This window comes from Oryza sativa, chromosome 1 (assembly GCF_034140825.1).
Source record: "Oryza sativa Japonica Group chromosome 1, ASM3414082v1".
Taxonomy (NCBI): domain Eukaryota; kingdom Viridiplantae; phylum Streptophyta; class Magnoliopsida; order Poales; family Poaceae; genus Oryza; species Oryza sativa.
This window is the reverse complement of record NC_089035.1, coordinates 36,161,479-36,173,728: the sequence shown is the minus strand read 5'-3', so window position 1 is coordinate 36,173,728 and position 12,250 is coordinate 36,161,479. Positions and strand designations below refer to the sequence as shown.

At 48.5% G+C, this 12,250-nt stretch overlaps 2 protein-coding genes across 4 annotated transcripts; one reads left to right on the top strand and one right to left on the bottom strand.

Moving 5' to 3' along the window:
• Positions 1-282: 282 nt before the first annotated feature.
• On the top strand, positions 283-1,224 carry LOC107277512 (RING-H2 finger protein ATL66). Its single transcript, XM_015763084.3, has one exon. It carries the CDS (start codon positions 373-375, stop codon positions 940-942), a length of 570 nt encoding a protein of 189 aa, XP_015618570.1. The 5' UTR covers positions 283-372; the 3' UTR covers positions 943-1,224.
• A 2,072-nt stretch (positions 1,225-3,296) lies between these two features.
• Positions 3,297-10,410, bottom strand: LOC4327430 (xylan O-acetyltransferase 1-like). 3 transcript variants are annotated; one of them, XM_066305124.1, is made up of 5 exons: positions 9,586-10,410; positions 9,266-9,437; positions 8,745-8,944; positions 8,480-8,635; positions 3,297-3,756 (listed from the first exon to the last, which is right to left on the bottom strand). In XM_066305124.1, exons 1-5 carry the CDS (start codon positions 10,260-10,262, stop codon positions 3,612-3,614), a joined length of 1,350 nt encoding a protein of 449 aa, XP_066161221.1. In that variant the 5' UTR covers positions 10,263-10,410; the 3' UTR covers positions 3,297-3,611. The 3 variants fall into 3 exon arrangements, with proteins under 3 accessions (XP_066161221.1, XP_015618544.1, XP_015618561.1); XM_015763058.3 differs by lacking the exon at positions 3,297-3,756 and adding an exon at positions 4,510-5,224; XM_015763075.3 differs by lacking the exon at positions 3,297-3,756 and adding an exon at positions 6,416-6,846.
• Positions 10,411-12,250: the final 1,840 nt, after the last annotated feature.

Sequence of the window (12,250 nt, the reverse complement as noted above, 5' to 3'; positions counted from 1 at the left end):
TCTCTGTGGTAACTGTCGTGTCCCACTCTACATGAACAGCGTCGAGCCAACAGTCGCTGCCTCATTTCTTGGCCCATGAACGACTAGCCTTCGTCAAACGTAAAAGGGAAACAAGCTAGGAACCACCATATCACACACTCACCGGCACACCGCGCATTTTGAGCACCGGCTGGGGACAGGGATCGCCGAGCCCGCGTTAGCCACGTAACGCAGCGTCGCAGCGTGCAGCGAACCGCACGCGCGCGCGCCTTAAATTTTGTTCCGCCGAGGCGCGACGAACGACACAAACCGACACTACGTGAATACGTGACGTGTGCGTGCGGCTGCTGCGTTTGGACTTTGGCTCAGCCGCGTAGGAGTACGTTGCACAGCATGGCGGCAGCGCAGGACGCGTCGTCCCAGGCGTTGGGGCTCCGGTGGCGCTACGGCGACGTCGACGACGGCAACTTCGCGGTGCGCGGCCGCGCGGTGCCGCTCCTCGTGGCGCTCCTCTTCGTCCTCGTCTGCTTCGTCGCCGTCTCCCTCTACCTCCGCTGGGCGTGCCACTGCCACCGCTACGGCCGCGACACGACGCCGATGCCCGCCACCACCAGCTCCGGCTTCTCCTCGTCGCACGCTGCGGCGACCGCGCCAGGTTCAGCCTCATCGGTGACCGGCCTCGACGACGCGACGATAGCGAGCATGCCCGTGGCGCTGTACCGGGCCGTGGCGTCGGCTGCAGGTGATGGCGACGACGGCGGCGCCGCGCAGTGCTCGATATGCCTCGGGGAGTTCGAAGAGGGCGAGAAGGTGAAGGCGCTGCCGCTGTGCGGGCACGGGTTCCACCCGGAGTGCGTGGACGCGTGGCTCCGCTCGCGGCCGAGCTGCCCTCTGTGCAGGAGCTCGCTTCTCCCGGCCGCGGCCACCACCAAACCGGACGTCGCCGGGAGCGATGCTGTCTGATCATATGCACGCACAGGGCTCGCTCGGTCGTCGCATGTAAACTGCGCCGTGCGCCCGTACGTGCACATTCCATTGCATTGCACCCGCCGGTGCCTGGGCTGCTGGTCCGGAGGTTCAGGCGGTGGGAAACTGATTAATTTCTTAGTTAATCTGTACATCAGTTAGTAAGTTCATTAATAGTATAGTTAATATGTGCATCAGTTAGTTTATTACTACTCCTACATGGTTTCGTTAACTTAGCTCACAGCAACGGATGCCACTTGCAGTTTCTGTTTTGAATTCACTGTCACCAAGAGGAAAGTGATGCACTGATGTCATTGCAATAGAGCGTTGAACTTGCCCTCAAAGGGCGCTTTAGCGTTCAGTTTCTCATGATGTTAATAGGTACTTTCTTCGCGAAACGGAACGGTCGAACGGACGCAATACATAAGGATACGATTGCTGTGCGAGCTTGTGCTGCAACCCAGCGAACGATGTTTCTGCATGATTGTTTCGAGACGTGGACACACGAAACACCTGTCTGCACCCCAACTACCCCAACTGGCTTCGTTTAGTCCCCAAAATTCCAACTGGCTTCGTTTAGTCCCCAAAATTTTTCCCAAAAACATCATATCAAATCTCTGAACACATGCATAAAATATTAAATATAGATAAATGAAAAAACTAATTGCACAGTTAGGGGAAAATCGCGAGATGAATCTTTTGAGCCTAGTTAGTCCATGATTAGCCATAAATGCTACCGTAACCCACAAGTGCTAATGTCAGATTAATTAGGCTCAGAAGATTCGTCTCGTGGTTTCCAAGCGAGTTATGAAATTATTTTTTTCATTCGTGTCCGAAAAACCCTTCCAACATCCGGTCAAACATCCGATGTGACCCAAAAATTTTCTTTTCGCGAGTTCTAAAAAAACGTCACATCGAATCTTTAGACATATACATAGAACATAATATAGAAAAAAAGTAATTAACAATTTGTATGGAAATCGTGAGACGAATGAACATTAAATATAGATAAAAAAATAATTAACAGTTTGCATGAAAATCGTGAGACGAATTTTTTTAGCCTAATTAGTCCATGATTAACCAAAAGTTAATTCATGGCCCTTCTTGATAAAGTTGCCGCCACAAGCAGTACACGACAAATCGAACGAAAATTTACAGCGAAAACAAAACAATACGGCTAGACTGAGACGGGAACTCTACTATTGAATCTATCTTGGAGAAGGATCAACGCAAAGGATGGATGAAATCTAGGAGTAAGATGAAGGAGTACTTGCTTGCTTGGAGCCTGAACCTGAAGAGATAGGGATCTTTGAGGAGGATAGATTTATAAGGCGGCCGGCGGCGGCGAGCAGCTTCAGGGGGCGTTCTCTAGGTTATAAACGAGCTCGGGCCCCGGGGAAGAAATAGTGGGCCGGGCCTAGAAGAATTAGTATGGATCAGGCCGGCCCATGCTTCCTATGGCTTTCCTTAGGTCCATGCAAAGCAAATGTAGTACTTAAAATCGTTGGGAAACGAAAATCGATCAAGTTTAAGTAATGGTAGTGTATTTTCCTCACAGAAATATACTACTAGTAGAGTAGTATAGTTTGTTGTGTATTTTAGGAACATGATTATGCCTTACACTCTCTCACTAGCAGTTAAATGTGCCAGTCGGTGAATGCCTGAATGGTATGTAACTCTGGGGCCTTGAGTCTTCAGTAATCCCTTGTTCTTTTTATAAGACTGATGACTGAAGCTGTGGCTTCCCCACTGTTGCAATTCTTAAACCTGCATGGGCCGGGCCTAGTAGAACTAATGGTCCATTTAATGGTCCCAATTCTGAAACCTGCATGTTGGCAAAATGGACAATTTTCTGGACATTCGACTGCATAGACACACGCTCCTACACTTGTCGCATCTGATATCATTCGTTGCACAAGGACTCCACAGCTATATGAACATAGGACTGGAAATGGAAAAGGGCCGGCCAAATCGTTAAATTCGTTAATCTGACTATATATCTGTTCAGTTTGGTGCACAGGACGCATCACGCATTCACGCATCGTCGAGTGACCTGTGCTCATAGGCCATAGCTACTCCAACCTTGCTGATCGCCGAGCACCATATCGCGCCTGATCTTACACAATAAATGAGGCTGATCTGCTGAGCTGGTAGTACGACGCGACCTCATCAGCTCGATCGGTTTCTTCCTCGTGCACGTACTAGCAGAGTGGCATGCGGGGGCGGGAGTATACGAGATCTAGATGCCCAGAAACCCGGGCATTAAAATATTTTAGCTATAACTTATCTTTTTTTTATTATGTGCGCATCCTCTTAATACAAACTATAAAATCAATTTAAAATAAAGTAAATTAAACATATAATATCTTCCTTCATTTCATTTTAACTCCACACTAGGTGGTACGGCGAGGTTCGTTACACGTAACAACTTTTATTTCTCGGAATTGCTAACCTTCTTTCGACAGAAATTACATATCCAAATCTTGCAGATTTTGGGACACTGGATTAGCTTCAATATTCATGCTCCTGGCCTTCTCCTCCAACTCCGGCGACCTCCTCTTCTTCTCTGACGCTGGCGACACTTTAGACTCCGGTAGAGGACCCTACAGGTTAGTGTCCCGGGGTGGGGTGGGAGGGGGAGGAGGAAGGGGAGGAGTTCGCCGGCTCTATAGAGATGGCCGGGGGAGACGACAGCCCGACGGTGGGCGGTGGATCGGGCGGGCGGTGAGGCGCTGGCAGCGACGCTGGAGCTGTGGTGTTGGAAGAGGGCGGTGGGCTGATGTTGGTGGCGGGGCATCTCGTCGTTGACGGCTTGGGGAGGCAGTCGGCGGCACGATGGGGCGGTGGCGGCAGGGGATCAGGCATAGCGGAGAAATGCGTGATGGTGGCGGCGAAATGAGCGATGCGAGGGGAACGGGAGGAGAGCTAGGGTTAATGTCTCTGCACAAATCTTAAAGCATATCCGATGGTACAAAATTTAAAAGATAAAAGTGGCCTAAAATTTAAAAGATAAGAGGTAAAATTTTCTGCCAACGGATATAGACAGTCCCTTTATTTCTACAGAGAAGACAAAGCACGCCCCGTGCTTTATCTCCCAGCAACTTTGCTCCTCGCATACATGGAACGGCCTCGTCGACGTGTGGCGTGTCCAGTGTCCTACCTGTCGCAGCAGCAGCATCTTGCCACGACAAAGAGGATACGCGAGCTTTGCTACCGCAACGAAACGCATACAGAAAAATGCAGGAAACTAAGAAGCAGCAGGCTTGCATGCCTCAGCTGCATGGACGGCTCGTAGTGGAGCTGTAGTCCCCCTCCTCAACTGTTGACAGGTGGTGCTTCTTTTTGTCACTCAACTTTCAGGTAGATGATTTTCAGGCTTTACATCGAAATGATCAACTGAAAGTGCCTTTTCGATCTGTTTCCCGTGTGTAAGTAGGGAAAAAAAATACCCGGAGAAAAGAACAGATCGAGCAGAGTTTTCTGTCATGGACTCATGGGTAGGCAGTAGGTATCCCCACGAGGCCACCACTACTCGATCTGCAGCTGGACGCATGAAGCCGTCCGTTTCTCTGTAAACCATATCTGTTCATCTCTTTCGCTTTAATCCTTTTCTTCCCCAATGTACAGTTTGGTCAGGAACCTTACAGCGCATCTGTGCACGCAGGCACGTAACGTACGCAAGCATGGCCATCCCATTAGCCATATATATAACCATATACTGTATCGATCTCTTCCCACTTAACCTAACCCCTGAAGAAAAAGAACAAATGAAAGACATCTTCTGACAGCAGGTGAAACGGCCAGAAAAGAATGTGAAGAAAAGAAGAAGAAAAATCTCTTTTCAGTACGATGATTGTGTATAACCAACCAGCTCTGCCTATGAGTAATCCGGTCTCCGTAAATTCTTGGAATTTGCTATACCAGCTGCGGCCTGGACATTATCCTGGTGTAGAGGATGAGGTTCCAGATGTCAGGGACGCCGGGGAGGCACCAGTGGATGCAGTCGGCGTAGGTGCCAGGGTCGGCCTGCTGCTCCGGCGTCAGCACCTTGCCCTGCCGGATGGTGTGCACGGAGGTGTGCCCGTCCTTGCGCCGCTCCGACATGGTGGTCACGTCGACGAAGGTGATGGGCACCCGCGTCGCCGCCGTGCGGGACACGTTGGCCGCCGCGTGGAACATGTCCCAGTCCGTGCCCAGCCAGATCGGCCCGTGCCAGTTGAGCAGCGGCATCGTCTCCTTGGCGCACCGGATCCCGCCCGGGTTCCCCCACACCTCCGGGCTGCAGAGCCACGAAAACAGATTTTTCAGAAACCGAATTAACGACCAGGATGTAAGTTTTGTCAGTTTGATAACGGTGAAATCATGGGCAAATTATTTAGCAGACCTATGCATAGTAGCATAAGCATGGGGATCGTAGTCCTCACTCCGTCCCACGATAAATTTGACAACTCGTCTTATTCAAATTTTTTTTGCAAATATAAAAAACGAAAAGTTGTACTTAAAGTACTGTAGATATTAAAATAAGTCACAAATAAAATAAATAATAATTTTAAAAAATTTTAAATAAGACGAGTGGTCAAACGTTGTAAGCAAAAACTCAAAATTACTTATATTATGGGACAGAGGGAGTACATGATATCGGTAGTACGGAGTAATTGTGCTTTGGTTGACCAAACTTTTAACTGTATCTGTTGACGTGACATGCCTCCGAACCCAAAGAAGCCAAAAGCGTAGGTTCCTCAGTTGTAGACGCAATCCCTACTCGGAATAGTCAACAACTTTCGAGATCACACAGCTGGACACGGCAAATGTTTTTTCGGCCTTCTTCCTAATCCAAGAAGGAAAGCAGTAATACTACTAGTAATTAACTGACGATAAAACCCCGGTGATTTGTTTGTTTACCAGATGTGACATGAACCTCGGCAATTTTGTCCGGTTACTAGTTAACCATATTCTCGCATCCTCTTTCCTACACCATCCGTCCCAAAATAAATGCAGTCATGGTTTTCCGCGCCCAACTTTGACCATTCGTTTTATTTAAATTTTTTTTTAAAAAAACTAAAGATATAAGTCACGAGTAAAGTACTATTCATGTTTTATCATCTTATAACAACAAAAATGCTAATTATAAAAAATTTTAAATAAGACGGGCGATTAAAGTTGGGCGCGAAAACTCATGATTGTACTTATTGTGGGACGGAGGTAGTATACAAAAGGGAATCATTGACTTCAAAATTCGCAGACAAATCAAAGTGGTTTGCTTCACGGGACCCTAAGCACCTATCAGTTTCAGGATAAGACTGTTCCTAATATTAGGGATTTTCAACCCAATAACTAGTATGGTGTCCATATAATTAAATAAGTTGCCACGTAGAACAAAAAATAATGTGGCAAGTGAATAAATGAGGAAAGAGAAGGAAACCATATCTTGTATGAGACATGATTTTTACACAACATCCAAGACATCATGTGAGATAAGTAGCATTAAATTGAAGTACGGAATAGTGGTGTTTGCATTAGAAGAGTAGTGTCTAGTACTAGTTTCTTGATGATGTAGAGTTGAAACCATATCTAGTGTTATGGGTTGGGACTGTCCTAAAAGTTTTTATAGAGGGAGAGCTTTCGTAAGGCGTCATCCGCGGGCCATGCCAATCCTTATCAAGCCTAATTGACATCGATCCGCAACAGTAACCAGCACAACCTTCTGTTCGATCCGATACTAACAAAGCAGCATCTGTCCCTTCATCGTAAAGTACGCAATAATACACGTATGGGCATCGATCTACCAGGCCTTATTTATGTTTCATCACACATATCAATTGCAAACCACCATTTCTTTTTGTTCAGTCTTGTAAGTTTGAATTCTCCACCAGTAGAACACGGGGTTGAGGAACTCTCAAGCTGAATTGCACAAGAAGAAAAGCAAATCGTCAACCACAAGCGACGTGTAGTAGCTAGGTTCAGCCAACCAGATTTGAATTCCCCTCTACTAATCTTCAACCCCTATATATGTGTCAGATTAGATAATTTATCTACTTGCTCCGTGGTTCAATGCGTTCTGTACTCCGAGATCCTAGAATTCCGGTCACAAGATGATGAGCCCTCACAACGATGATACTAGTATTTTTCAATATGTCATCACGAACTACGGTGCCCGTCCTGCAGGTCTGGGATCGTCGTCGTCATCGTGGGATTCACTCATCCACGGCTCGCAAACGGCGGCCAAATGGGAAAAAAAGATCGTGCGGAGAAGCTTCCATCTCGGACTCATGTGCAAATAATTCTCCTACCCATGTGAGCGAACAGGTACACACAACTATGCATATATACCCATGGCGCAGTAGGGGAGTAGGAGTATTAAAATTTTGGGAAATGCGAGATGGCCACAACAAGCAGAAACAATAATAGGGGCGCCCGATAGTAACCTCATTTGATTGGACATTTGCAGACCGGGTCAGTTATGTGACGCACATTCTTGGGCGCAGAAAGTGCGTGCTAAGTGAGAACTGGAAAGAAGCCACAGCTTAGCTAAGAAGATGCCGCTCCAAGTGATACATATAAAAGCGTAGTTTTCAACAGTGGTGTGGTTGTGCAAACTGCTCAAGTGTGGTCACCATTGGGGTTTGCAGATAATTTTAAGCTTTTCAGCAACGGAGCTGTGTGTCGGTTAGCCGTGCTATGGTGTACTGGCAGGAGTCATTTGCTGGCCGGCATGGCAAGGCATCCCGTGTGAGCGTGTTAGATACTCACTCTCTCTACTTTAGTCTACAGATGATACGCCACTAACTGAAATGTCAAACCCTATAAGTAAATTAATGGGAGTTGGTTTGCTACAGTTGTCGCGGTAGCATGTTATAGCAGGACCGCGGCCACGTTGAAGTAATTAAGGGACGGTCTCATGGCCAACGCCAATGACGAATAATCCATGTGTTGCGTCCGGTGCTCACGGTGTGCTAGTCGCCTGACACTAATTAACACGAATCGTTTGCACGGTTTAATCTTTATAATTACCACCACAAGTCAAGACACATATGTAGGGTCTCTGACATTTCCACGCGCGCGCACAACTACAATCTGGCTCGAGGCGGCCGGGTGACTCGTCTCTTTCTATTGGCCTGGGCCCGCTTCGATTCGTACTGTTCGTTTCGCCCACGGGAACCGACTCGGTCGCGCGTAGCCGGCCGAGACGGGGCGCCCACTCCACCACCAATCCGTGTAAAATTCTCTGCAGGACGCACACGCACGCACCATATGCGGTGCATGCCGTCTCGTTCTTTTTCTTTGGCAGTGCGACGCCAACAGCAAGCGTGCGTACCTTTACTTTGGGTTTTTGCATGCAAAAGTTCCAAGATTTTGGCGTTTCCCACTCTACCGTACTACCGTCGAGACTTGAGATATACTGACACACTAGCTTAATTGATTGCTCAATCGTGCGTTCGTACGTGCCAGCTATACTCCAAATACTTGAGATCGATCGTACGGTAGAATACAAAAAATGCGAATTGTAACAAGGTAGGTAGGCTGGTTTACGTACCTGATGTGAAGAGGGGAGATGCTCATGAAGAAGACGGACGTGCGCGCCGGGTCGATGTTGTCGTTCACCCAGCTCGCCCACGTCGTCAGCACCTTCCGATACGCCTCGATCCTCACGACCTCGTCATGCTCCTCCCAGCTCTGCCCGCCCGGTCTCCTGCAAGATCACCCCTATCAGTCACTGTCATCCCACGATCGATCGCCGTTGGTTGCACGGCACGGCGTTGTGATCGATCGATATATCGTGCAACGTAAATTTAGCGTACATGATCTTCATGTTGAGGGTGTTCATCCACCAGATGTAGGTGTTGAAGACGAGGTAGTCGACGCCGCGCCAGTTCTGTGCGTGCGCCGCGATCGCGTCCGCCTTGATGATCCGGTGCTGGATGCTGTGGATCTTGGGGTCGTCGGAGTTGGACTCCACCAGGAACGGCGCCCAGTAGAACTCCACCGTCGCGTTGTACTCCTGCACGCACGTACACACGCGTCCCGACAATTCAGAACACAACAGGCCACGACAACACACTATCAGAAACCGACCCGGCGGCTGATCGAGCACAAGTTGGTTCACCGGTTCTAGCTAGCCGCCGCCACCACCACACACCAACTGCTCCCTGGTCTAGTCGCAGCAGCCGTGCGCGCGCGCGTGGACCCGGCCCGCCGTTGGCTGGCTTGGCTAGACTAGACAGATGGGGATGGGTATGTATGCACGTTCATCATGCGAGCAGCTCGGTACGAATCTTAAAGACGGGATGGATGGATGGATGGAGACGGGCGGAGTACGCACCACGGCGTGGAAGACGACCCGCTGGTCCTCCCAGGTGACGTATTTCTTCCCCGGCGACATCGCCGACTGCACCAGGCACACCATGGACTCCCACTGGTTCCGGTTCAGCGAGTCCCCCACGAACATGAACCGCTTCCCTCGGAGCCTCTCCATGAACAGCTTCGCGTCGAACCTGAATCAATTCGTACAAATTCAAAACTTGCCGTTTATACTTGCGTGTCCAGCTGGCTGGAGCGTTTCCATTTCAGAAGAAACGGCGCATGCTTTCCCGCCCGGTGCAAATTACAGATTGTGATTGGTGGCTCGTCGTGGTTGCGTACCTGGGCATGGAGCAGTCTTTGGGCTGCCACCGCCACTTCTGGTAGGTGTCGTCGCGGCGGCCGTTCCTCATGCACGTCACCTGCGACGTGAGGAACTCGCACTGCTCCTCCCGGTACAGAGGGTAGCTGGTGTTGTCGAACACCCACTCGCCCTTGGACAGGTCGCACGTCTCCGGCACGCCGAGCAGGCCCCCGGCTGCCGCCGCCACCGTCTTCTTCGCCGGCCGCGGCTTCCTCGGCTTCTTCTTCGTCGTCTTGGGTTTCTTCGGCTTCCTGATCTTCTCGACCTTCGGGACCTCCTTCGCCGCCTCCGTCGGCGTCGGCGTCGCCAGCTTCGGCCTCTCGTCGACGTCGAGCGGCAACGCGGCGGCCTTCTCCGCGGACGAGACCTCGCGCCGAGGAGGGTTGACCCGGGCGACGTGGCGCTCCTCCGTCACTACCGGCTCCACGATCCGCGCCGGCGTTGTCCCCGCGCGCGCGATCGGGTCCAGCGTGAGCGACCGGATGTCCTCGCCGTACATGATGATGACGAAGATGACGAAGAAGACGCCAGCCACGTACACCGGCAGCCGCCCGCCCTTCCGCAGCGACGACACGGCCTGTTTCGTGCCGAACGGGTCGAACACCCCGCCGCCGCCGCCGCCCCCCGCCTGCGAGAACTTGCGCCGGTTGGCCATGGCGACGGCACCCGGAGCTAGCCCCCTCTCCTCTTCGCTCTGCACGGTGCGCGTGCGTGAGAGACAGAGACGCGAGCGAGAGGGGCAAGCTAAGCTTTATGGAGATGGCGAGGAAGTAGTCAGCATAGCAAAGCTATAGAGGGAGGCTGGGGATTTGGTGAGGGGAAGCCATCTCACACTTAAAATTTCGCGTGATGCTTCCCCCTCCCTTCTCCTCCGTGATCAGGCGTTGAATCGGCCACTAAGCATGATTTAATTGGACGGGTGGATCGGAAACAGGGAGGGTTTTATTCCTTACCAATTCAAAGCCTCGCAGACTTGGCCAATACGAGGCATGCAGAAACGTGGTACAGCACGCCACTCATGGGAGCCATTATTAAGTACTGTGTATATCTGCGGCACAATACTGTTAAGCTTTGGTGAGGATTAGGTGTTCTCTCCAGAACGGATTTAGTAAAATTTTGGGCTGGTTAGGAAACTTAATTATGCTTACTATACTTGATTTCGGCGACGAGCAGATTTGCTCCGCGCGACCCCATATAGCGGTTTATCTACTCGTATTATCGTATATGGTACTAAATCATTATGGTCAACGTGGTGGCTTATGGGTACAGATTGGCTGGGAGGGAGCAGAGAATTAACAAACATGCATACACATTACACGATTACATGGTGACGTTTTCACATGAGGCAGTTGGCCCCCTTTTTTTTCTTTTGCGAGGGAAGCAGTTGGCCCTTGAGGCCTTGATTCCTCCTTTGGGTTTATTTTTGGTAGAATGATGCGAGACGTGGAGTTCTTGCAGCTTTGTGACTATTGGTACCACACGTCGAGCCAACTGCCGGTTTGAGACTTCTAGACCTGAAGAAACACTGTTTGTAAATATATATAATGTTGTCAAATTTTTACATGAAGTGTGACTATTCGCTTTATTAAAAAATATTGTATGTTTTGTTTTGATTCGTTTTATTATTAATTATATTAATTATAAGCATGACTTATGTTTTTTTGCAAATTTCAATATTTTTTAATGGGATAATAGCTAATATGGTCCCTAAAGTTTCGCTCCTGGGTCATTTTAGTTCTTAATCTTTCATATTCTCCAAATAAGTCCTTTAAATTTGTCATGTAGGCTAATATAGTCCTTGGTCCCACCAAAATCGCCACATGGATATGCCATGTCACCTTCCTATGCAAAATCTATATGATTTGTCCAATTTATCCTTACGCATATGAAAATAAAAAAACAAAAAGAAAAGGTTAAAAAAATATATGGTATATGTAAGAGCAAAAATATACCTCAAAAGGGGGAAAAGATAAGTATTTTTTTCCTATGGTTATGTCTAATTCACCCTTATATTTATTTTTCTATGATATACATAAGAGTAAATTAGACAATTCATCATATATTTTATATGAATGATGACATGGCATATCCATATGATGATTTTGGTGGACCTAAGGACTATTCTAGACCTTATGACAAAGGTTAAGGATTTTTTTAGACCATTTAAAAGGTTAGGGACTAAATTGATCATACATAGAAACTTTAGAGACTAAAGTAGCTATTCTCCCTTTTTTAATAAAATTAATGGTCAAACGGTATGTCTAAAAGCCGATGGCATCGTGTATTTAAAACGGAGGAACTATATATTATAGCATTGAATATGATTTGGGTTGGTTTCAGAAATAAATGAATATGATCCTGGTGACAGTGGAGTCAAGGCCTAGATCACCATTCAACCTTTCTTCTTCTTTTGAAAACGAAATTTTCTTATATTTTTATGAAAGGGTTACCTGGCTAGCTTTTCGGTCAAGAAACTTTCAGGGTAAGCATTGTCCGGGCGTACAAAGCGACAATAGAATGCCAGAAATGTTGGTGATTCCGCTATGTTGGTGTCGCTCTGTCGCTTCTCCTGTTCTCCTCTCATGCATCGACAGGACCATGGGCCATCTGTTGTTAAGCGAGTTATTTGTTACTGCTACTTGT